The 25,366-nt window shown below is 44.0% G+C and overlaps 1 protein-coding gene across 8 annotated transcripts in view; it reads left to right on the top strand.

The window, feature by feature from the left end:
* The window catches only part of LOC132825820 (histone-lysine N-methyltransferase EHMT1-like), a 190,521-nt gene that overhangs the window by 18,416 nt on the left and 146,739 nt on the right, over nucleotides 1-25,366 (top strand). For 4 of the 8 annotated variants that reach the window (XM_060841338.1, XM_060841331.1, XM_060841330.1 and 1 more), the window contains exon 1: nucleotides 22,481-22,890. The exons of 1 other annotated variant lie outside the window; for it this stretch is intronic. In XM_060841338.1, coding sequence (XP_060697321.1) covers nucleotides 22,816-22,890 — 75 coding nt within the window. In that variant the 5' untranslated portion in view covers nucleotides 22,481-22,815. Of the gene's footprint in view, nucleotides 1-21,965; nucleotides 22,019-22,480; nucleotides 22,891-25,366 lie in introns of those variants that run through there. 3 more of the 8 variants (XM_060841333.1, XM_060841334.1, XM_060841328.1) reach the window with 3 other exon arrangements.

Raw genomic sequence — 25,366 nt, 5'->3', positions numbered from 1 at the left:
TTGTTGATGTCTTAGAGTCATAGAGATATACAGCATGGATCAGACCCTTTGGTCCAACCCGTCCATGCCAACCAGATATCCCAACCCAATCTAGTCCCACCTGCCAGCACCCAGCCCATATCCCCCCAAACCCTTCCTATTCATATGCCCATCCAGATGCCTTTTAAATGTTGCAATTGTACCGGCCTTCACCACTTCCTCCGGCAGCTTGTTCCATACATGTACCACCCTCTGCATGAGGTCTCTTTTATATCTTTCCCTTCACATCCTAAATCTATGCCCTCTAGTTCTGGACTCCACCACCCCAAGGAAGAGACTTTTTCTATTTATCCTATTCATGCCCCTCATGATTTTATTAACCTCTATAAGGTCACCTCTCAGCCTCCAACGCTCCATGGAAAACAGGCCCAGCCTATTCAACCTCTCCCTATAGCTCAAATCCTCCAATGCTGGCAACATTCTTGTAATTCTTTTCTGAACCCTTTCAAGTTTCACAACATCCTTCCAATAGGAAGGAGATCAGAATTGCACGCAATATTCCAACAGTGGCCTAACCAATGTCATGTACAGCTGCAAATTGACCTCCCAACTCCTGTACTCAGTACTCTGACCAATAAAGGAAAGCATACCAAACGCCTTCTTCAATATCTTATCTACCTGCGACTCCACTTTCAAGGAGCTATGAATCTGCACTCCAAGGTCTCTTTGTTCAGCAACACTTCCTAGGGGCTAACAGGGAAGACAGATGAACTCAAGACATGGTTAGGAACATGGGACTGGGATATCATAGCAATTACAGAAACATGGCTCAGGGATTGTCAGGACTGGCAACTTAATGTTCCAGGATACAAATGCTACAGGAAGGACAGAAAGGGATGCAAGAGAGGAGGGGGAGTGGTGTTTTTGGTAAGGGATAGTATTACAGCTGTACTGAGGGAGGATATTCTCAGAAATACATCCAGGGAGGTTATTTGGGTTGGACCTAGAAATAAAAAAGGGATGATCACCTTATTAGGATTGTATTATAGACCTCCTAATAGTCAGAGGGAAATTGAGAATAAGGAGATGTCAGTTATCGGTAAGAATAATAGGGTGGTTATGGTAGGGGATTTTAACTTTCCAAACATAGACTGGGACTGCCATAGTGTTAAGAGCTTAGATGGAGAGGAATTTGTTAAGTGTGTACAAGAAAATTGTTTGATTGAGTATTCCTATTATAGAAGCTGCAAAACTTGACCTACTCTTGGGAAATAAGGCAGGGCAGGTGACTGAGGTGTCAGTGCGGGGAGCACTTTGGGGCCAGTGACAATAATTCTATTAGTTTTAAAATAGTGATGGAAAAGGATAGACCAGATCTAAAAGCTGAAGTTCTAAATTGAAGGAAGGCTCATTTTGACGATATTAGGCAAGAACTTTCAAAAGCTGATTGGGGGCTGATGTTTGCAGGTAAAGGGACGACTGGAAAATGGGAACCATTCAGAAATGAGATAATGAGAGTCTGGAGACAATATATTCCTGTTAGGTTGAAAGGAAAGGAGGTAGGTGTAGAGAAAGCTGGATGACAAGTGAAATTGAACGTTTGGTTAAGAAAATGAAGGAAGCGTATGTCAGGTATAGACAAGATAGATTGAATGAGTCCTCAGAAGAGTATAGAGGCAATAGAAGTATGCTTAAGAGGGAAATCAGGAGGACGAAAAGGGGACATGAGATAGCTTTGGCAAATAGGGTTAAGGAGAATCCAAAGAGTATTTACAAATACATTAAGGACAAAAGGGTAACAAGGTAGAGAATAGGGCCCCTCAAAAGTTCAGTAAGGTGGCCTTTGTGTGGACCGCAGGAGACGGGGGAGGGGATACTAAACAAGTATTTTGTATAGTGTTTACTGTGGAAAAGGACATGGAAGATATAGAATATCGGGAAATCGATGGTGACATCTTGAAAGATGTCCATGTTACAGAGGAGGAAGTGCTAGATATCTTGAAACACATAAACGTGGATAAATCCCCAGAACCTGATCAGGTGTACCCTAGAACTCTGTGGGAAGCTAAGGAAATGATTGCTGGGCCTCTTGCTGAGATATTTGTATCCTCGATAGTCACAAGTGAGGTGCTGGAAGACTGGAGGCTGGTTAACGTGGTGTCACTGTTTAAGAAGAGTGGTAAGGACAAACCAGGGAACTATAGACCAGTGAGCCTGATGTCAGTGGTGGGCAAGTTATTGAAGGGAATCCTGAGGGACAGGATGTAGATGTATTTGGAAAGGCAAGGACTGATTAGGGATCATCAACATGACTTTGCGCTTGGGAAATCATGTCTCACAAAGTTGATTGAGTTTTTTGAAGAAGTAACAAAGAGAACTGATGTGGGCAGAGTGGTAGACATGATCTATATGGACTTCAGTAAGGCGTTCAACAAGATTCACGGTGGGAGATTCGTTAGCAAGGTTAGATCCCATGGAATACAGGGATAACTAGCCATTTGGATACTGAACTGGTTCAAAGGCAGAAGACAGAGGGTGGTGGTGGAGGTTTGGTTTCAGTCTGGAGACCTGTGACCAGTGGAGTGCCACAAGTATTGGTCCTGGGTCCACTACTTTTCCTCATTTATACAAATAGTTTGGATGTGGGCATAAGAGGTATAATTAGTAAGTTTGCAGATGACACCAAAATTGGAGGTGTAGTGGAGAACGAAGAAGGTTACCTCAGATTACAACGGGATCTTGATCAGCTGGGTTAATGGGCTGAGAAGTGACAGATGGAGTTTAATTTTGATAAATGTGAGGTGCTGCATTTTGGGAAAGCAAATCTTAACAGGATTGTCTTCTTGACATTCTGCACTGTTCTCCTCACAATTTGCAATGCTCCCAGGTTTTACAACACCAACCATTTATCCCTCCACCCTGGAGGCTCCCTGCCTTCATTCCTGATGAAGGGCTTTTGCCCGAAACGTCGATTCTCCTGCTCCTTGGATGCTGCCTGACCTGCTGTGCTTTTCCAGCACCACTCTAATCTAGACTCTGATTTCCAGGATCTGCAGTCCTCCCTTTTGACTAGCATGTGAACTGCAGCCGATCAAGAAGACAATTCACTTGTATCTACTCAAGGACAACCGGGGAGAGGCAATTAAGTGCTGGCTTAGCCAATGACACTCACATCCCATGAATGAATAAAAAAATGCAAACTTTAAAATTTTCACTTGCACACTAAGATTTAAATGATACATAAACATCTTAGGAAAAGTAAGGTTCTCCATACTGACCTCTAGACAGCTCATCACAAACATACGTCCAACCCCAAACTTGCTGATTAACTATTAACTATTGCTTTTAGTTTCCTATTTTCCAGTTAATTTTAGATCTATATTGCTACCATCCTTCATTTCATGAACTATAAATTCTGTCACCAAGTCCATTGCGTGATACTGTATTAAACACTTTTGAAGGTGTACGTGCACGTGCACCTCATCAACATCACTACCTTCATTGCACTTGCCTGTTATCTCTTCAAAAAATATACAACAAATTAGGTGGACACAGCTTTCTATTTACAAATCCATGCTGGCTTTCCCTTGTGAACCCATATTTTTCCATGTAACTATTAATCCTAACCTAACTAATTGTTCCTACAAGTTTGCTACTAATCTGTCTGTAATTGCTGGACTTAAGTTTGAAACTTTTTTGAACACGGGCATGATGTTTCCAATTCTCCAGTCCTCTGGCATCACACCTGAGTCGAGGGAAGATTGAATGATCATAGCCAGTGCTTCTGCAATTTCTTTCAATATCCTTTGATGCATCTTGTCTGGTGCTGATACCTTACCAACTTTGTGAATATTGACAGCTTACCCAATACCTTGGCTTTATCAATTTAAAACCCTTCTAGTCTCCTCCTGTGTCAGCATGGCCTGGATAACACCTGCCTTGCAGGTAAAGACAGATTCACAGTATTAATTTATCACCTCAGCTATGTCTTCTGTCTCCAAGTGCAAGCTTTGCTTTTGGTGTTTGATTGGCCCTACTTCTCTTTTTCCTGTTTATGGACCAATATAAGATTTTGGAATTTTCCTTTTTTAAGCTGTAGTGTCTTTTCCATATTCCTTCTTTTGCTTCTTTGATTAGCCTTTTCATCTTCCTTCTGAAATTTTTGTATTCAGTTTAGTTCTCAATGGTATTTTCAATACAACTTAAGTACATTTCTTATTATTTAACTTAATCTCTATCACCAGTTGGTGATTGATAGGTGATACAAGAACATTGATTTATCAACATTAACTGACACTTAAATCTGATTATTACTGTAGAGTAAAAGGGCCAGAGTTTGCGGATTTTACTGGGGCTATACCCTGCACAAAGTCTTTTGGATCACTAAGATTTGATTAACATTTATAAGTTAAGAAATCATAACAATGAACACTTTTTCATCATTCATATATGACATGTGTGTATCTTTAGCCAAGCCAGCATTAATGCACACTTTTAATTGCCCAGGGGGTATTACCACATTCTGGATCAGTGGTGCTGGAAGAGCACAGCAGTTCAGGCAGCATCCAATGAACAGCGAAATCGACGTTTCAGGCAAAAGCCCTTTATCAGGAATAAAGGCAGAGAGACTGAAGTGTGGAGAGATAAGCTTGGGGAGATTGGGAGTGGGGAGAGAGCAACATAGAGTACAATGGGTGAGTGTGGGAGGAGATGAAGGTGATAGGTCAGGGAGGAAAAGTTGGAGTGGATAGGTGGAAAAGGAGCTAGGCAGGTCGGACAAGTCCGGACAAGTCATGGTGACAGTGTTGAGTTGGAAGTTTGAAACTAGGATGAGGTGGGGGAAGGGGAAATGAGGAAACTGTTGAAGTCCACATTGATGCCCTGGGGTTGAAGTGTTCCGAGGCGGAAGATGAGGCATTCTTCCTCCAGACGTCTGGTGGTGAGGGAGCGGTGGTGAAGGAGGCCCAGGACCTCCACGTCCTCGGTAGAGTGGGAGGGGGAGTTGAAATGTTGGGCCACGGGGCGGTGTGGTTGATTGGTGCAGGTGTCCCGGAGATGTTCCGTAAAGCGCTCTGCTAGGAGGCGTCCAGTCTCCCCAGTGTAGAGGTAGTACCACATTGCTGAGAGTCTGGATTAAGACTAGGTAAGGATGGCAGATTTCCTTCCCTACAGTGAAGCAGGTGGCTTTTTACACACATCATTATATTGAATAGCTCTTCTTTGTTCATATTTTTCATTTAATTCAAATTTCATCATCTTTCATGGTGTAATTTGAACCTACGTCTTCAAAACGTTGAGAATGCTAGAGAAACCAAACCAATCTGGCAGCATCTGTGGAAAGAGAAACAGACTCTTTCTCGAACTGGAATATTTCAGTTCTGGATTACCAGTCCACTGACATCACCAATGTGCTACCCCCTTCCATATGTCTGTAAGGAAAAGCACATATTCACTTTTAAAAAAAACACATGCTCTTTTCATATCTCAGAAATGAATAGCTTGACTAAATGTTTTGAAATGCTTTAAAATGCTTATTGATGCTGAAAGGATTACTCTTTGAAACACAACTGATGTTGGATCTATTGCTGCTGTACTCACTTACAGTTTCTTAAATCTTCGACAGGATTTGGAAACGTTGGTGTTGGACAGGGTTGCACAAAGTTGAAAGTCACACAACATCAGGTTATAGTCCAACAGGTTTATTTGGACGCACTAGCTTTCAGGTGGTTGATGAAGGAGCAACACTCCGAAAGCTAGCGTTTCCAAATAAACCTGTTGGACTATAACCGGGTCTTGTGTGATTTTCAACTTAAAATCTTAGAGCAATCACTCTGAGCAAGTTGCTGTTTCTTGAGGTAAAGGATGACAGGACAAAACGGTGACAACTTTGAATTTTTGTCCTTCTTGCTAATGCAAACAGAAACCTTCTTCTAACTGCCTTGTTGTTCGTAAATTATTTATGCTGAGTATGGTTGTCTTCTCGCCGTCTGTGTCACATTGTGTTCGGTTGCCCAATCTACATTTTGGATATAACTTGACACAGGCCAGTATCCTGTCACCAAGTCACCCTTTAATTAAACTTGCATTGTACCTGACACTGATCTGGCTTCCTCAGAGCCGCCCCTCAGAATCAACAGAACCCCTGATATTCCCATTTTTTAAAAAAGAATACTTCCATTTTATTAAACAGTACAGTTTACAAACAGTTAACATTAACAGCCGTGTACAGATAAACAGCAATATATAAGAAAGAGAGGAGCGGCAAGGCCAAACCCCAAACCTCACTATTCAACCAGTTTTCAGGGGAATGAGGACAAACCTCATTCAGTTTCAGTTATCACAAAACATATACAAGACAATCCAATTAGACGTTTTAATTTATTTCTTTTTATCTTATTTTGTCTTTTTTTCCCCTTTTTTTACTCCCACACTTCCATCTAACTGTGATAGTGTTTATTTTTCCCCAGCACCCATATCGTGTGTGTGCAGGTGTGAGACACAGTGAAGAACAACAGGTGTACAAATCTTTATTCAATTTCCACTACCAGGAAGAAAGGAGACACCCGAGTGGCCAGTGACAAGCAGTGCCCTTCACATCAAAGGGCAATGCTGTGTGATCAAACACTGAAGGGGAGGGCAGGAATTAAATCAAAATAGAGTTGGAGAGGGAAGTCATACATTCTCACTTTTTTTTAATTAACCCCCACACTACCGCCTAACTGCGGTAGTGCTTATTTTTTCCCCAGCACCCATGGTGTGTGTGTGCAGGTGTGAGACACAGTGAGAGACACAAAGTGCACAAATCTTTATTCAATTTCCACCACCAGGAAGATAGGAAAACACTCAGGTGGCCAGTGGCAAGCAATGCCCTTCACAACAAAGGGCAATGCTGTGTGATCAAAACAGTGAAGGGGAGGGCAGGGATTAAATCAAAATAGAGTTGGAGAGGGAAGTCATACATTCTCATTTTTTTTTGTGAGACACAGTGAGAGAACATTCTCATTTATACCTGTCAGCCAGGGCTTCCTGGTTGGATGAGATTAACAGCCCCAGTCAGTGAACTCATATTCAATGAGGTCTATCTGGCTGACCTTGTCATCATCACTGTATCCCTCCCCCTCTAAGTCCTGTGACATGGGCCTGTTATTTCTCTTGTAGCATCTCCTGGGATGTTTTTGCACCAGGTCCTGTTCCTTTGACTCAGCCTTGTACACAGGCAGTGTGTACTGCTCCGTAGCCTGCCTTTAGCTCGCAGAGCATCTTGGAAGAAATTATATTCTCTTTTTCTGGTGGTAAAGGCGTTGAGCCTGAGACCACTGATGTATCCATCTCAGACTCCAAGGTTTCTTTGATGCTAGATGGAGAAAGAGAACCTATGGGTTCAGATAAACTTTATGGCTGTTCTGAGGGGCTGGATATGTTTTACTCATGCATCATTCACAGGCTTACAGCTTTCACTTGGTCCACATACTCGTTCAGGACTGCCCTATCTATCCGAACTTTGTACGTCACAGGACCTGAGTTCATGCTGACCATGCCTCTTACCCATACCCATGTAGGGCCATTTCTGTCATTTCGGCACCAAACCTCATTCCCAGAGTTAAACTGTCTTACTCACTTAGAGGAGTTTTATGTTCGGCATTGGCATTCTGATGCTGGGTCGGACCAGTCTGGTGCGGCATCTTCTCCCCATTAGCAACTCTGCTGAAGCTAGCCCTATAGTTGTATGAAGGATGGTTCGATAATCAAATAGGAACTGATACAGTTTGATAATGAATACAGCTTTAGGTTGATCCTTAAAACCTACCTTCAAAGTTTGGACTGCTCTTTCTGTCAAACCATTGTACGTTGGGTGGTATGGAGCTGTTATTATATGCAGAATGCCACTTGACTTTAGGAAATACTTGACTTTCCTGCTGGTAAATGATAACCCCTTGTCTTGACCAACATTTCCATGAGTCCGTGTATTGCAGAAGATGCTTGCAATTTTACTATTGCCATCCCGTGTTTGACAAATGAATTCTATGCACATCCAACAACTTTGACTAAGTCTCCAATGATAGAAAATGAAAGGGGCAGCACAGTCAATGTGAAACTGAGTCCAGGGTTTATCTGGCTATTCCCACAAATGTGGTGGAGTTACTGCAGTAATTTTCTGTCCTTGTTGGTACTCTGGGCACTGCCCCACCAATGCGACTATGTCAGAATCCAATCCTGGCCATCAGACATAGCTTCTTGCTAACATCTTCATTTTGGACATCCAGGATGACCCTGGTGAAGTTCAGCCAGTATCTGGTGGTGACCTTTTCGGGACAATCAATGTTGCTCCCATGATAAAATGCCTTCTGCTATGGTGATCTGGTCTTGCTGGGTCCAGAAAAGTTTTAATTCCAATTGTGATGGCCCTTTTGTTTCCCTCATCACCACCAATTGTTTTAGTTTTGCCAGGACCGAATCTTTTTTGGGTCCACAGTTTGATATTGTCAGCGGTGACAGGAAGGGCATCCGGAAAGTTTAAAACCCAGAAAGGACTCATCTAGCAGCAGCACCACCGGTGGTGCATCTGTCTGTGGGAGGTGACTCAAGGCATCCACATTTACTACTTGGCCTCCTGGACAGTATTCCAACTTGCAATTGTACACACTTACAATGAGAGCCCGCCACTGATTTTGACCTGATGCTATGGGTGGCCTGGCCTTGTCCTCATTGAGTAGCCCTAGCAAGGGTTTGTGGTCTATTACTATTACAAATTTACGTCCGTAAAAATATTAGTGGAACGTTCTAACACCATAGATGACTGCCAAATCTTCCTTCTCGATTTAAGCATATTTGCGTTCTGCATCAGCCAAAGTCCAGAAGCATATTCTTTTGGGCGTTCCTCTCTGCTGGGTCAGCTGAGAGCCAACACTACCCTAATACCGTACGAAGAGGCGTCACATGTCAGCACCATATCTCACTTGGGATCATAGTGTGTCAACATCTTAGATGATGGAAACTACTGCTTCAAAGCTATGTCTTGGCTTTGCAACCATTTCCAAGGCTGATCCTTTTTCATTTGCAGATTTAAGGGTGCCAGGATGGGGGCTAAGTTATGTATGAAATTTCTGTCATAATTCATCTATCTAAGGAAAGACCTCATCTCCAATACAGATATATGAACTGGGTCACCTTTGATTGCTATCACTTATCTTCCAAAGGGTGTAATCTTGTCTTGTCAACACTGTAGCCCAAGTAGGTCACTTTGTGTGCCTGGAACACATGTTTTTCCCTTCTAAGGTGTTCGCCCATCTTGAAGAAACATCTAAGGGCTATGTGCAAGTCTTCTAAATGCTGGGAACTCATATTTTATAATGTCTACCTGACTGACCTTGTTACATTCACTATAACTTCCTTCCCCCTGATGTGGAACAAGTCTTTAATGAAATAAAGTGAAATACGCTATTTTAAAAACATTCTCACTCCATATACAGACTATTTCAACAACAGCTTCTATGGACAGAGAATAGAGAATACATATTATAGCCAGCCTTTGCTCATTAATTATTAACCAGTCAGTATCTAGTCTGCTGCATTGAATGGCTTTGTCAATTGCATCAGTGTCTTCTGATCTAGATTCATTTCTCTGTCATTAATATGCTAATTCTATTTGGATATTGTACATAGTTCCATAAGTATGCCTTTCTTTTACTTGTGTAATAATCATCGAAAATTACAATTAAAAAGCCAACTTCTCAATGAGACAGTGACTTGAGAAAAATTCCACAGGAAACAATTTCTGTTCTCAAGCATGATGGCAATCTATTTGCCAGTCTGGAACCTTTAAAATAGCACTTACTATTCAATCAACTGCTATAGTATGTCTGATGAGAAGATTTACAGCAAATATGTATACAGATTTCAGTTTAATATCTATTGTTTTATCACAAACAATTGTGTTTTAAATAAATGTGTAGATGTTTCATTACATCTTGGACGCATGTAAAGTCAGACCATTTCTACTGAAGGAAATAAGAATACATTGTAAATATATATTATTCAAAACACTTCAATGCTGCTGAGGAGCATTTCTAAAGCAATAATTGAATGTGATCTACAGGAAATGAAGAAAGGGTGACGGCAGAGGATTAAAGAAAATCAGAATTGAAGCAAAGCTCCATTATCCTGAAGGAATGTGGGCGCAACTGTTCAGCTTTGCTTTTATTTGAAGAGTTTAGGTGGAGGAAAGGTGCTGGGATCCTGTCCTGAACTGTCATTGTACCATTTTCCTTTATTGTCAGGCTATTTGACTGGAAATCACACAAAAATGCTGAGAGTCTCGCAGCAACTGTACAACATTAAAATGTGGAATGTGCTTTCAGATCGTTTGGGGTTTCTGTGCAGAAAGAACCCGGATGACAACATTCCTTTTGTTTCTCTTCCTCCTCCCTCAGCCAGGCCAGGAATCTGAGACGTCTTTTCACATTTCTGCACAAGATCCACCATTAGTGAATTTTGTCATTACATTGCAACTACCATTTTGTATTGGTGTTCATTTCATTTTGATATTAATCATTAACGACTCTTCATCAGACTTAATCCAGAATAGGTTAATCAAAAGAAATCTCGAAGGTTTGCTTCATTGTTATTTCAGTGTATTATCACTGTACATATTAATCGTATGCAAAGATCTGCAAGGCACTACACTCAGAATTCAGGATCGATTAGGGGATGGCTGGTTAGCTTTGCAGAGTGATATTAAAGGCATGTGTTTGATTCCTGCACTGACTGAGGCTACCACAAAGAACACCTTTTCTCAACTTCTCCCCTCCCCTTAGTAACCCTGAGGTTAAGTTGTCTCTGATGAGAGAATAATCCAATTGAACTAAGGCAATTTTAACTTGGGTATATTGTTCAAACCTCAAGCTTAATTTATTGAAATAAAATTAAAAAACTGCAGGAGCTAGAAATCTGCAAAAAAAAAACCTAGAAATTCTTGGAGAAAGTCAGCAGGTCTGGCAGCATTTGTGGAGAGAAAGAAGTTCATGTTTCAAGTCCAGAGACCCTTCTTCAGAATTTATTAAGTAGCTATTATTTCTGAGTTTACAGATGTGTTTTTAATTTGACTGCAAAACTACAAGCTCACATTCTCAGAATTTGTTTTATAAGCAGGAATATTAAATATGTTAATGACAAATATTGATATCGAGTCAATATAATATATTTGTATTTTAAGAATAGACCATTATGCTTTTGCAGGACAGTACTCACTTTGCAGTTACTGCTTCACTAGTTTCCTCCTTTAAACCCATAGTCTTGTCTTATAGATAGTGAAGTATGAAGTTAGGTAGATCTTATCTGAAGCAATTATAACTATGATTAGGAAAGAGATTTAGAGCCACTTTTACAATTTTAGTTGAGTTGTTCATGTAAATTTTCTATTATCCTATCTGCACTAAATACCAATTGGATATTGTGTGATAGGCTTGATTGTGATCCAAAGGAGTTCTACTGGAATAATTACTGTTGTATTAAGATCAACAATAATTCAAATGATCCTTAAACAATTTGAGATGCAAAAAGTTTGCATTGACAAATGGAATTGAAGCCTTTGCTGTTGAATTACTAAGGCTGCAATTCACAGGCAAGCTAGATAGGTTCATATATTATCATGGCTGAAAATGTGTTGCTGGTTAAAGCACAGCAGGTTAGGCAGCATCCAAGGAATAAGAAATTCGACGTTTCGGGCAGAAGCCCTTCATCAGGCTTATGCCCGAAACGTCGAATTTCCTATTCCTTGGATGCTGCCTAACCTGCTGTGCTTTAACCAGCAACACATTTTCAGCTGTGATCTCCAGCATCTGCAGACCTCATTTTTTACCCTCATATATTATCATGTACAGTATGTCTGGCGTACCTTTGAATTTTCATGTCATTTACTTTTCTAAGTACAGCTTTAATGTTGGGGAAACATGCTTTTATTTAGATTAGATTAAATTAGATTCCCTACAATGTGGAAACAGGCCCTTCTGCCCAACAATGCCACACCGACCCTCCGAAGAGTAATCCACCCAGACCCATTTTCCTCTTTCTAATGCAGCTAACACTACGGGCAATTTAGTGTGGCCAATTCACCTGCACATCTTAGTGACTGTGGGAGGAAACTGGAGCACCCGGAGGAAACCCACACAGACACGGGGAGAATGTGCAAACTTCATACAGTCACCAAAGGCTGGAATTGAACCTGGGACCCTGGTGCTGTGAGGCAGCAATGCTAATCACTGAGCCACCGTGCCACCCCGCCCATCCCTTTTTTTACCTCAATTAAAAGATGAATTAAGTATTCTCTATTTTACAGGCTTCATTCTAACAAGGCTTAGCTGTGTTTTTTTTCCAAGATTTTTCAATTCTTAGTAGCTTTATGTGTCTTTTTGTAGTTTTGGAAGCCCAGAGCCATTTGGAAAATGATGTCAAAGGTTAGGTAATTTTGTATTCTGTATAGGTGGGCAAAATTAAAGATATGGAAACATGTAACTTTGAAAGTAAAAGTGAATCTTCACTTAGTGTCCTGATTATCCTCTTATTCAATTTCAGCCGAGAGAGAATATTCCACGGAAAGACTTCTTTTGCAATGAAAAGGGGTGTATTTGGAGTGAGTATTAGGAATAGGGTGAAGGATGATAGCTGTGTTTGGGATGAATGTATGTCTCTTTCTCTCACTCACACACATACATACATACGGATCCTCAATTTTTTAAAGTGAATCTTAAAAATTTCAGTCGTCTGTACTGACTTTATGTTGTATCATGGTGTTGCATCTGAGCTATGGGAGAGGATACATGCTAATTTAATAGCATAATAAGGATCAGGATTCGTGTAAGTCAGGGATGGGAATGGAGGATTTTTACTGTGATTGAGTTGCAGCCACAAAACCTATGCCCCAGACTGCTGTTATTATTTCTTGAAGTTTTAAATGTCCTTATGTTCTACTGTTTAGCAGCATCTTAACTGTGGTAAGGAATTCCATGTTCATTTGATAAATGATCAGGAATGAGACAAGATTTTCATGAAGAAAAATAAAGTGAAGGTTGGGGAAGGGGTGCGGAGTAGTTGCTATGAATGATTTGCAGTCTTGCATTCAGATCTGCTCTGCTGTAAGCTTTTAAGGAAAGTTAATCCTAGTCTTTAGTAATTTGGATGGTCCACATGTTCTAATGTAGTGCTGTATCTGAGCTAGGGGAGTCCATGTTGATTTGAAGCATAATAATGATCAGGAACAAAAGAGAGATCACAGATTCATAGAGATCTACATCACGGAAATAGACCCTTCAGTCCAACTCGTTCATGCCAACCAGATATCCCAACCCAATCTAGACCCACCTGCCAGCACCTGGCCCATATCCCTCCCAACCCTTCCTATTCATATAACCATCTGGATGCCTTTAAAAATATTGCAATTGTACTAGCCTCCACCAACTCATTCCATACATGTACCACCTTCTGTGAAAAAGTTGCCCCTTAGGTCTCTTTTATATCTTTCCTCTCTCACCCTAAACCTATGCCCTCTAGCTCTGGATTTCCCCACCTCATGGAAAAAACTGTGTTTATCTTATCTATGCCCCTCAGGATTTTGTAAGGTCACCCCTCAGTCTCCGACGCTCTGGGGAAAACAGCCCTTGCGTATTCATCCTCCCCCGCCCCCCCCCATAGCTCAAATCCTCCAACCTTGGCAAAATCCTTCTAAATCTTTTCTGAACCCTTTCAAGTTTCACAATATCTTTCCGATAGGAAGGAAACCAGGTATTAGGTCTTACAGGTAAAAAGGGGAATGTGTGTCTTGGAAGTGAATGTTGGGAAAAGGGGTTGGAAGATGGTTGCTATGGGTAATGATTGCAACCACACAAACTCACTCACACCCATGTTCAGCCCCATACGATTACTCACTCACACAAACACTCATTTAGTCATCCACACATGCATTCAGAAAATCATCCATGCTGTTTTGCCCACACTTGCATCCACACACACTCTATCCCATACAAACGGTGACTTGCTTACACACCCACACTCTCACTTAGCTGCTCCAGCAGGCACAACAGTCAGTCACAGACAGAGACACAGTCAGTCATAGGCAATGCCAAGACATAGACACACAATGACAGCGATACGGTCAACACAGTCACAAACACACACAGAGATAAACACAAACAAATAAGAGTCAGTCACACAGAATCAGAGAGTCAGTTATAGGCATATATTGATACAGACGGCACAGAGTCAATCACAGACAGTCACAAAATCAAATACAGAGAGCCCGACAGACATGGAGAGTTATAGAGTCAGACACAGTCAGTAATAAAGCATGATTTGGAGATGCAGTAATAAAGCAGGCTAAGATAAAAGGTAGGGAGGAGGGACTTGGGGGAGGGGCGTTGGGAATACGATAGGTGGAAGGAGGTTAAGGTGAGGGTGATAGGCCGGAGAGGGGGTGGGGGCGGAGAGGTCGGGAAGAAGATTGCAGGTCAAGAAGACGGTGCTGAGTCTGAGGGTTGGACTGAGAAAAGGTGGGGGGAGGGAAAATGAGAAAGCTGGAGAAATCTGCATTCATCCCTTGTGGTTCCTAGGCGGAAGATGAGGCGCTCTTCCTCCAGGCATCGTGTTTCCGTGGTCTGGCGACGGAGGAGTCCAAGGACGTGCATGTCCTTGGTGGACTGGGAGGGGGAGTTGAAGTGTTGGGCCACGGTGTGGTTGGGTTGGTTGGTGCGGGTGTCCCAGAGGTGTTCTCTGAAACGTTCCGCAAGTAGGCGGCCTGCCTCTCCAATGTATAGGAGACCACATCGGGTGCAGGGGATGCAGTAAATGATGTGTGTGGAGGTGCAGGTGAATTTCTGACGGATATGGAAGGATCCCTTGGGGCCTTGGAGGGAAGTGATGGGGGAGGTGAGGGTGCAAGTTTTGCATTTCTTGCGGTTGCAGGGGAAGGTGACGGGAATGGAGGTTGGGTTGGTGGGGATGTGAATCTGACGAGGGAGTCGCGGAGGGAGTGGTCTTTCCAGAACGCTGATAGGGGTGGGGAGGGAAATATATCCTTGGTGTTGGGTCTGTTTGGAGGTGGCGGAAATGACGACGATGATATGATGTATCTGGAGGTTGGTGGGGTGGGTAGGTGAGAACCAGTGGGGTTCTGTCCTGGTGGAGATTGGTAGGGCGGGGTTCAAGGGCGGAGGAGTGGGAAGTGGAGGAGATACGGTGGAGAGCATCGTCAACCAAATCTGATGGGAAATTGTGGTCTTTGAAGAAGGAGGCCATCTGGGTTGTTTGGTATTGGAATTGGTCCTCCTGGGAGCAGATGCAGCGAAGGTGAAGGAATTGGGAATCTGGGATGGCATTTTTACACGGGGCAGGGTGGGAGGAGGTGTAATCTAGGTAGCTGTGGGAGTCAGTTGGTTCATAGCATACGTCTGTGTTGAGTCCGTCGTCCGAGATAGAAATGGAGAGGGCTAGGAAGGGGAAGGAGGAGTCTGAGACGGTCCAGGTAAATTTGAGGTTGGGGTGGAAGGTGTTGGTAAAGTGGATGAACTGTTCAACCTCCTCGTGGGAGCATGAGGTAACGCCGATACAGTCATCGATGTAGCGGAGGAAAAGGTGGGGGGTGGTGCCAATGTAGCTGCGGAAGATGGACTGTTCCACATATGCAACGAAGAGGCAGGCATGGCTACTCCTCTGGTTTGGAGGAAGTGGGAGGATTGGAAAGAGAAGTTGTTCAGAGTGAGGACCAGTCTGTGTCAGTGGAAGGGTACTGGTTGGTTCGGCGGGAAAGGAAGAAGCGGAGGGCTTTGAGGCCTTCGTGATGGGGGATGGAGGTGTATAGGGACTGGATGTCCATGGTGAAGATAAGGCGTTGGGGGCCGGGGAAGCGAAAATCATGGAGGAGGTGGAGGGCCTGGGTGGTGTCCCGAACGTAGGTGGTGAGTTCTTGGACTAAGGAGGACAGGACCGTGTCAAGATATGCAGAAATGAGTTCGGTGGGGCAGGAACAGGTTGAGACAATGGGTCGGCCAGGGCAGTCAGGTTTGTGGATTTTGGACAGTAGGTAGAAATGGGCGGTGCAGGTTTGTGGGTCTGTGAGGTTGGAGGCGGTGGATGGAAGATCTCCTGAGGTGATGAGGTTATGGATGGTCTGGGAGATGATGGTTTGGTGGTGGGAGGTGGAGTCATGGTCAAGGGGGCAGTAGGAGGAGGCGTCTGCGAGCTGGCGTTTAGCCTCAGCAATATAAAGATCAGTGCGCCAAACTACCACCGTGCCTCCCTTGTCTGCCAGTTTGATAGTGAGATTGAGGTTGGAGCGGAGGGCTGCACGTTGTGAGGGTGAGAGGTTGGAGTGGGTGAGAGGGGTGGACAGGTTGAGGCGGCAGTTGGCTATGAAGAGATCGAGGGCGGGTAGGAGGCCAGCATGGGGTGTCCAGGTGGATGGGGTGTGTTGGAGGCAAGGGAAGGGGTTGTCAGAGGGTGGACGGGAGCCCTGGTTGAAGAAGTAGGCGCGGAGGCGAAGGCAGCGGAAGAAATGCTCAATGTCTCGCCGCGAGTTGAATTCGTTAATCCAGGAGCGTAGGAGGATAAAGGTGAGGCCTCTGCTGAGGACTGATCGTTCATCCTCAGAGAGGGGGAGATCTGGAGGGATGGTGAAAATACAGCAGGGCTGGGAGCTCGGACCTGGTGTGGGACTGGAGCTGGGAGTGGGGGCGGGGTTAGACATGAGGGCAGAGCTCAGTGTGGGGGCAGGGATCGGCGCAGGGGCGGGGACGCATGCGGTGTGGTCGTTGTGCAGGCAAGTGATGTCACTGGGGGCTGAAGTAGATGCAGCAATGGCAACTCCGGGGGCGGAAGTGGCTGCGGCAAATGCAGGAACAGTGTTCCTTGCGGAGGCCGCGAATCTGTCAGCGATGGTCTTTCTGGCATTTGTTGAGGCGGTTGTCTGGGCAGCGATCGCAGAGGCTGCATGGTTGGTGGGGGCAGATTTACTGCATCCGCTGCACCTGATGTGGCCTCCTATACATTGGGGAGACAGGCTGCCTATTTGTGGAATGTTTCAGAGAACACCTCTGGGACACCCACACCAACCGACTCAACCGCCCTGTGGCTGAATGCTTTAATTCCCCCTCCCACTCTGCCAAGGACATGCAGGTCCTTGGCCTCCTCCATCGTCAGACCATGGCAACACGATGCCTGGAGGAAGAGCAACTCATCTTCCGCCTAGGAACCCTCCAATCACAAGGGATGAATGCAGATTTCTCCAGCTTTCTCATTTCGTCTCCCCCCCACTTTTTCTCAGTCCCAACCCTCAGACCCAGCACCGCCTTCTTGACCCGCAATCTTCTTCCCGACCTCTCCGCCCCCACCCCCCTCTCCGGCCTATCACCATCACCTTAACCTCCTTCCACCTATCGCATTCCCAACGCCCCTCCCCCCTACATTTTATCTTAGCCTGCTTGGCACACCTTCCTCACTCCTGAGGAAGGGCTTATGCCCGAAACATCGATTCTCCTGTTCCTTTGATGCTGCCTGACCTGTTGCGCTTTTCCAGCAACACACTTTTAAGCTCTGATCTCCAGCATCTGCAGTCCTCACTTTCTCACAGTCAGTAATAAAGTCAAACACAGATACAGTCAGACAGACATGGACAGTCACAGTCACTCACTCATACAGACCCAGACAGACCCAGTCACAGACATAGAGACACAGAGAATCAGTCACATAGGGATACAGGCACAGAGTCACTCACAATAGACAAACAGAGTTAGACAAACAAGGAGAGTCACAGACACAGTTTGTAACCAAATCTGACTGTCTCAGTCATAACCAGACTAGTCAGTCACAGTCTGACACACAGTCAATGAGATACACTCACAGCCAACACAATGAGACAGTCAGATATAGATAGTCATAATAGGACACAGTCTCAGAAGTCATGAAACACAAAGCCAGACATAAGCAGATAGATGTTGTGAAACTTGAAAGGGTTGAGAAATGATTGACAAGGATGTTGCCAGTGTTGGAGGATTTGAGCTATAGGGAGAGGCTGAACAGGCTGGAGCTGTTTTCCCTGGAGCATTGGAGGCTGAGAGGTGACCTTATAGAGGTTTACAAAATTATGAGGGACATGGATAGGATAAATAGACAAAGTCCAGAACTAGAGGGCATAGGTTTAGGGTGAGAAGGGAAAGATATAAAAGAGACCTAAGGGGCAACGTTCTCACATAGAGGGTGATACGTGTATGGAATGAGCTGCCAGAGGAAGTGGTGAAGGCTGGTACAATTGCAACATTTAAGAGACATTTGGATGGGTATATGAATAGGAAGGGTTTGGAGGGATATGGGCTGGCTGCTGGCAGGTGGGACTAGATTGGGTTGGGAAATCTGGTCGGCATGAACGGGTTGGACAGAAAGGTCTGTTTCCATGCTGTACATCTCTATGACTCTAAATAGGATGCAGTCAGATATGAGACACAGAGACTGGCACACAATGAGGCACATTCTGGATTAGTGGTGCTGTAAGAGCACAGCAGTTCAGGCAGCATCCGAAGAGCAGTAAAATCGACGTTTCGGGCAAAAGGGCTGACAGTCACAATGAGACTGTCAGTGATAATAATACACGGTCAAATACAATCAATCAATCAGTCACAATGAGGCATGGTTCCATACAGTCAGACACAATGAGACAGTTATATATTCAGGCACAGCCAGTCACAGTCTAAAACAGTCAGAAAGAAGGCACTGTAAGCCACAATGAGATAGTCAGGTACAGTCAATCACAATGAGACACAGTCAGATACAAACACAATCACAAAGAGACATAGTCAGACACAGTCACAATGAAACATGGTCAGATACAGAAAATTAGTCATAATGAGACAGACACAATGAATCAGAGATAGTCAGATACAGGCAGACTATCAGTCACAATAGGTCACAGTCAGGTATAGTTAAAATTAGACAAAGAAGCTGGCACACAGTCAAACACAGTAATAATAAGACATAAATACTGTCAGATAATGAGACATGGTTAAATTCAAAGACAGAGTCAAACGGTGTGGTGCTAGAAAAGCACAGCCGGTCAGGCAGCATCCAAGGAGCAGGAGAATCGACATTTCGAGCATAAGCTCTTCATCAGCTTAGGCTCGAAACGTCCACCTCCTGCTCCTTGGATACTGCCTGACTGGCTGTGCTTTTACAGCAGCACACTTTTTGAGTGATCACCTGCATCTGCAGTTCTCACTTTCTCCCACTAAATTCAGAGACAGAGACAGTCAGTCACAACACAATGTAGATAAAAAATACAGCATGTCACAATGAGACACAGTCAGACACAATCAGGCAAAATGAGACAAGGTCAGCTATAGACATTATGAAATACAGTCAGTCATGACACAGTGAGACCCAAACACAGTCACAGTGACATCCAAACACAGACAGTCACAATGAGGCAGTGAAATTCAGACAGTCACAATGAGACAGTGAGATTTAGACACAGTGAGACAGATATACAGACACAGTGAGACAGTGAGGCACAGAGTGAGACAGTGAGATACAGACAGTCATCGTGAGACAGTGAGGTATAGTCACAGTGAGACAATGTGAGATACTGATACAGATACAGACAGTGAGATAGATATAGTCAGTGAGATATCGAGATACAGATAGTCACAGTGAAACAGACATAGAGTGAGATACAGACACAGTCACTGAGACAGTGAGATACAGACACAGTGAAACTGAGATATAGTCACAGCGAGACAGTGACATACAGTCACTATGATAGTCAGAGAGACAGTGAGATACAGACACAGAGTCATAGTGGGACAGTGAGATATAGACACGGTGAGACACAGACACAGTCAGATACAGACAAAGACAGTGAGATGCAGTCATCATGAGGTACAGGCAAAGTGAGAGTGAAATGTAGATACTGAGTCAGTGAGATAGTGAGACACAGACATAATGAGACGCAGTCACAGTGAGATACATACACTGTCATAGTGAAACAGTGAGATAGACACAGTCATATGGTTTGACAGTTACAGTGAGACAGTGAGATACGAGACAGTGAGATACTGAGACAGTGAAATACAAACAGTCACAATGACACAGAGAGCTACAGTGAGACAGTGAGATACAGACAGGCACAGTGAGAGCGAGGCTGAGATAGTCACAATGAAAGAAACTGAGATACAGTCATTGACAATGAGATACACAGTGAGATACAGGCACAGTGAGACAGTCATGGTGAGATGTGACAGTGAGATACAGACACAGTGACAGTGAGACAAACACACAGTGAGATGCACACAGTGACAGTGAGATACAGACACAGTGAGACAGTCACAGTGAGGTACAGACACGGTGAGACACTGACAGTGAGATACAGACACAGTGAGATATACACTGAGACAGTCACAGTAAGGTACAGACACAGTGAAGCAGTCACAGTGAGACACAGTGACAGTGAGATACAGACACAGTGAGAAACACACTGAGACAGTGAGACACAGTGGGATATAGGGCAAAAACAATGACTGTGGATGCTGGAAACCAGATTCTGGATTAGAGTGGTGCTGGAAAAGCACAGCAGTTCAGGCAGCATCCGAGCAGCAGAGAAATCGACGTTTTGGCAAAAGTCCTTCATCATATTAGCTGGCAAAGTGATGGTGGTATAGTGATGAGCATAGCTGCTTTCCAAGCAGTTGACCCAGGTTCAATTCCCGGCCATCGCATTATTGCAGTTTGTAAACAGTGAGATACAGACACAGTGAGATACACACTGAAACAGTCACAGTGAGATATACACAGTGAGGTACACACTGTGACAGTGAGATAGACACACTGAGACAGTGAGATAGACACACTGAGACAGTGACAGTGAGATACACACACACTGAGACAATGAGATACAGACACACTGAGACAGTGACAGTGAGATACACACACAGTGAGATACTGACACACAGACACACACTGAGACAGTGACAGAGAGATACACACAATGAGATACATGCTGAGATAGTGACAGTGAGATACACACAGTGAGATACACACTGAGACAGTGACACACACACACAGTGAGATACATGCTGAGATAGTGACAGTGAGATACACACTGAGACAGTGACAGACACACACTGAGACAGTGACAGACACACACCGAGACAGTGAGATACACACACACTGAGACACACACTGTGACAATGAGATACAGACACACTGAGACAGTGACAGAGAGATACACACACACAGACAGTGAGATACACACACACAGACAGTGAGATACACACTGAGACAGTGACAGTGAGATATACACACACTGAGATACATGCTGAGATAGTGACAGTGAGATACACACTGAGACAGTGACAGTGAGATAAACACTGAGACAGTGACAGTGAGATACACACTGAGACAGTGACAGTGAGATACACACACAGTGAGATACACACTGAGACAGTGACAGTGAGATACACACACAGAGTGAGATACACACAGAGACAGAGACAGTGAGATACACACAGAGACAGTGACAGTGAGATACACACACAGAGTGAGATACACACTGAGACGGAGACAGTGAGATACACACACAGTCAGACACACACAGAGACAGTGAGATACACACTGTGACAGTGAGGTACAGACACACAGTGAGATACACACTGAGACAATGACAGTGAGATACACACAGAGACAGTGAGATACACACAGAGACAGTGACAGTGAGGTACAGACACAGTGAGATACACACAGAGACAGTGAGATACACACTGAGACAGTGACAGTGAGGTACAGACACACAGTGAGATACACACTGAGACAGTGACAGTGAGGTACAGACACACAGTGAGATACACACTGAGACAATGACAGTGAGACACACACAGAGACAGTGAGACACACACAGAGACAGTGAGATACACACTGAGACAGTGTGGCTCCGGGCGGCGATGACGTCACGCGCGGGCGGGCGCTGCGTCACTCGAGCTGAGCCTGAGCCATGGCTTCACCGGATCCTGAGGTAAAAAGAAGCAGCAAGTTTTCTCTCTCACACTTCACCCTCCCCAGCCCGACTGTCCCTTCCGCCCTCTCTATTATAATCACCCGCCTGAAAAAAAACTCACACACACAGACACCGCCCGCAGGGGGACGGAACATCTCCTTCTCACCCGACCACCTTCCATCCCCCCCCCCCCCGCCGTCAGAGCGCCGCCTGCAGCTTTTCAAATACCAGGCGACAGCTTGTGTCTTTTTATTGTGAAAAAAATTAAAAGTTGGAGGCTTTACGTTGTGTTGTAAGAGAGAGAAAGGCAGGGGCTGCGGGAGGAGGAGAGGGCAGTGTGGGGGGAGGGATGGATAGATGGATGGAGGGTGGGCGGGCGGGAGGTTGGCCTGCTGACCGAGGAACCCTGGAGCGTGCCGCCCCGCACCCTGTATAACTGATGCGCTGCCCGTGCCCGCCCAGCGTAGGCGCAGCCGTTAGGCTGGTTCCCGGGCGCCGGGGCGAACAGACGGAACGCAAGCCTGGGCTTCCAACGTCGAGTCCATTCTCCATAAGATTTTTGTTTGGCCGAACGGCTGGGAAACGCGCGTGTGTGGGAGGGAGAGAGAGAGAGAGTTTTTTTTAAATTGTTAGTCTCTTTTTTTTCCCTCTTCCCTCACCACCAGCAACCGCCCCCCCCCCTTCTTCCCTCCCCAATCCGGGCACTGGTTGATGAGAACAGCGTGGTTTTCCTTTTAACGTGCGAGTCTGTACTCGACAGTTGCCACTCAGCGCGTTCAAAATAAAAGTGCTTTTGGAGGGGGGAAGATAAGAGTATGGAGGATGGATGGACACCTTTCCCAATGGTCAACCGAAGCCTCTTGGAAGTTGAGCTTTTACACGTTGGAGAGGTGGTCTTTTGCATAGCATATACATCTCTGCACTTCTTGCATGTTTGCAGATTCTTTTGTTTGTACAGTGACCATTGATATTGACACTGATAAGAAAAAAAAGTATTTTTTTTTAAAAAACTGCTTCCACTTCTTGTGGATGAACAATTGACATCTTGGTCTTGCGCTGTGTAATGGGGATATGCTTTTGGGCTTGAGTATTTCGTTGTTTTATAATTAGTGGTACAGTAAATTGGTTCAAGATTTATTGTGAACTGCATTTCCGAGTTTTTAATTTTGCTAAAGCTGCAAAGCAAACTCATTGTTTTACAGGGGAATGTCAAAGTACATTTCTGTCTGCATGTTATGACATTATGGAATTACCTTGCTCAGTTCATACATTTACAATAATATGCTATCTTATGCAGGGTAGATTTGCACGGTTTAATGGTGGACATTTGAATCCTTGGCTTGATTATCCTTTCTTTATTTACTGATTTGCATGCCAAAATGTATACTTTGGAATCTCATTTTCCCTTGTCATTAATTTGGTAAAAGTAAGAAGCCTTTGCTATATGGTACTTCATTCTGATATTTGATCAGGGATTCCACTTTAAACAGTGACCAATAACTTCATTCAGGTCAGGACAGGCCTGTGTAAAATAGAGAAGATCCTGCTTGCTTTAAGGTCACTTCTAAATTTCTTTGAAAGATAATTCATCTTTATTAACATCTTTGGAACTTCTTTGAATCACTAGGTATGTTTAATTCTTTACAATGTGAGGTAGATACATTCTGACTATCAGTACTACAATGAAAAGTTGTTCTACCTTTTTTGGAAAAAAGTTTAATGGTTAATTTTAACATTAGATGAAAATCAAAGTGAAGCTGTGGTTGCATATCCAATTTTTGTTGGTGTTTGACTGTTAACTCTGATGGAAATGGTAATTGGATTAGTGGTGCTGGAAGAGCACAGCAGTTCAGGCACCATCCGAGGAGCAGCAAAATGGACGTTTCGGGCAAAAGCCTTTCATCAGGAATCCCAAGCCAGGGAAGATGTATGTTATTGTTGATGTAGTTGTCATCAGCATTGGTGCCAATGATGAAAGCCAAGTCGCTTAACATGCTCCAATATGCAGTTTAACTTAAAAAATGCAATTTAGTGATCATTGACAGAGTTTGGCCATGCACACAGATTTATCATGTGTTATTTTGTCCAGAAGCTTCTGTTTATGTACTTAGTACATTTACATTTTGATATGGAGCAGTGGTGCATTGTGTCTGTTTGTAGTGTGATTACTGTCAGTAGTATGGCGACATAAATTTTAATTGTTTGGGGGAATTTAGAGTTGACTTTTCCTCTTGATATAACAGGGCCTTACAAATGCATATGGTGACACTTGCAATTCTTATTGTGAATATTTGAAATCAGAATTTACGGTTGATTTTGTTGGTGGTTTCATATGCTTTTACATGGATAAAATTAACAACAAATTTAGATTAGATTACTTACATGGTGGAAACAGACCCTTCGGCCCAACAAGTCCACACTGACCCTCCGAAGAGCAACCCACTCAGACCCATTCCCCTACGTTTACCCCTCCACCTAACACTACAGGCAATTTAGCATGGCCAATTCACCCAACCTGCACATTTTTGGACTGTGGGAGGAAACCAGAGCACCCGGAGGAAACCCACGCAGACACGAGGAGAATACGCAGTCAGTCGCCCGAGGCTGGAATTGAACCCGGGTCTCTGGCGCTATCAGGCAGCAGTGCTAACCACTGTGCCACCCCATAATGGAAGGACTAATGTTAGTCTGTCCTTTTGGCACAGAAACACAATTGTTTTGAGTGTATTGGTGGCATGGTGATTCAATGGTTAGCACTGTTGCTTCACAGTGCCAGAGATCCAAGTTCAATTCCACCCTTGAGTAACTGTGAAATTTGCACATTTCCCCCGTGTCTGTGTCAGTTTCCTCCCACAGTCCAAAAGATATGCAGTTGAGGTGGATTGGCCAGAGGGCATGCAGGTTTACAGGGATGATGGGGGTGAGATGCACTTTGGAGGATCAGTGTGGCTCGATGGGAGGAGTGGTCTACTTCAATGCTGTAGGGATTCTATGATTCTATTTAATCTGTTTAAATATACCAAGTTAAGAATGGTGTGACCATTGTTTTGTTTTCATTATTGGTAATTGTTATTTTCAGTTGAGCCTGTGAGATTGAGATTCAGAAAAATGGGTTAAGGGAGTTCAAAATAAGTTTTTTTTTTGCATTTGTAAATGTGGCTTTGAAGTATTTTAAATGACTTTAACCAGAGTTCATTGACTTTTAGGAATTATGTAAGTACTTTATGCCACCCCAATGCCAACCACCCTGCCTGAGTGTCACATTGTACTTGGTAGCCTAACCTCGTTCTGACTTGCCTTGATGCTTGTGTTAAGGTTAACCTTTCTCTGTAGTAAAGTTGCAAAGAAAGGATAAGTCTGTGCATT

The sequence above is a fragment of the Hemiscyllium ocellatum genome, chromosome 21 (assembly GCF_020745735.1).
Source record: "Hemiscyllium ocellatum isolate sHemOce1 chromosome 21, sHemOce1.pat.X.cur, whole genome shotgun sequence".
Taxonomy (NCBI): domain Eukaryota; kingdom Metazoa; phylum Chordata; class Chondrichthyes; order Orectolobiformes; family Hemiscylliidae; genus Hemiscyllium; species Hemiscyllium ocellatum.
The sequence above is the reverse complement of the archived record's forward strand: the minus strand, read 5'-3'. Positions and strand labels throughout refer to the sequence as shown.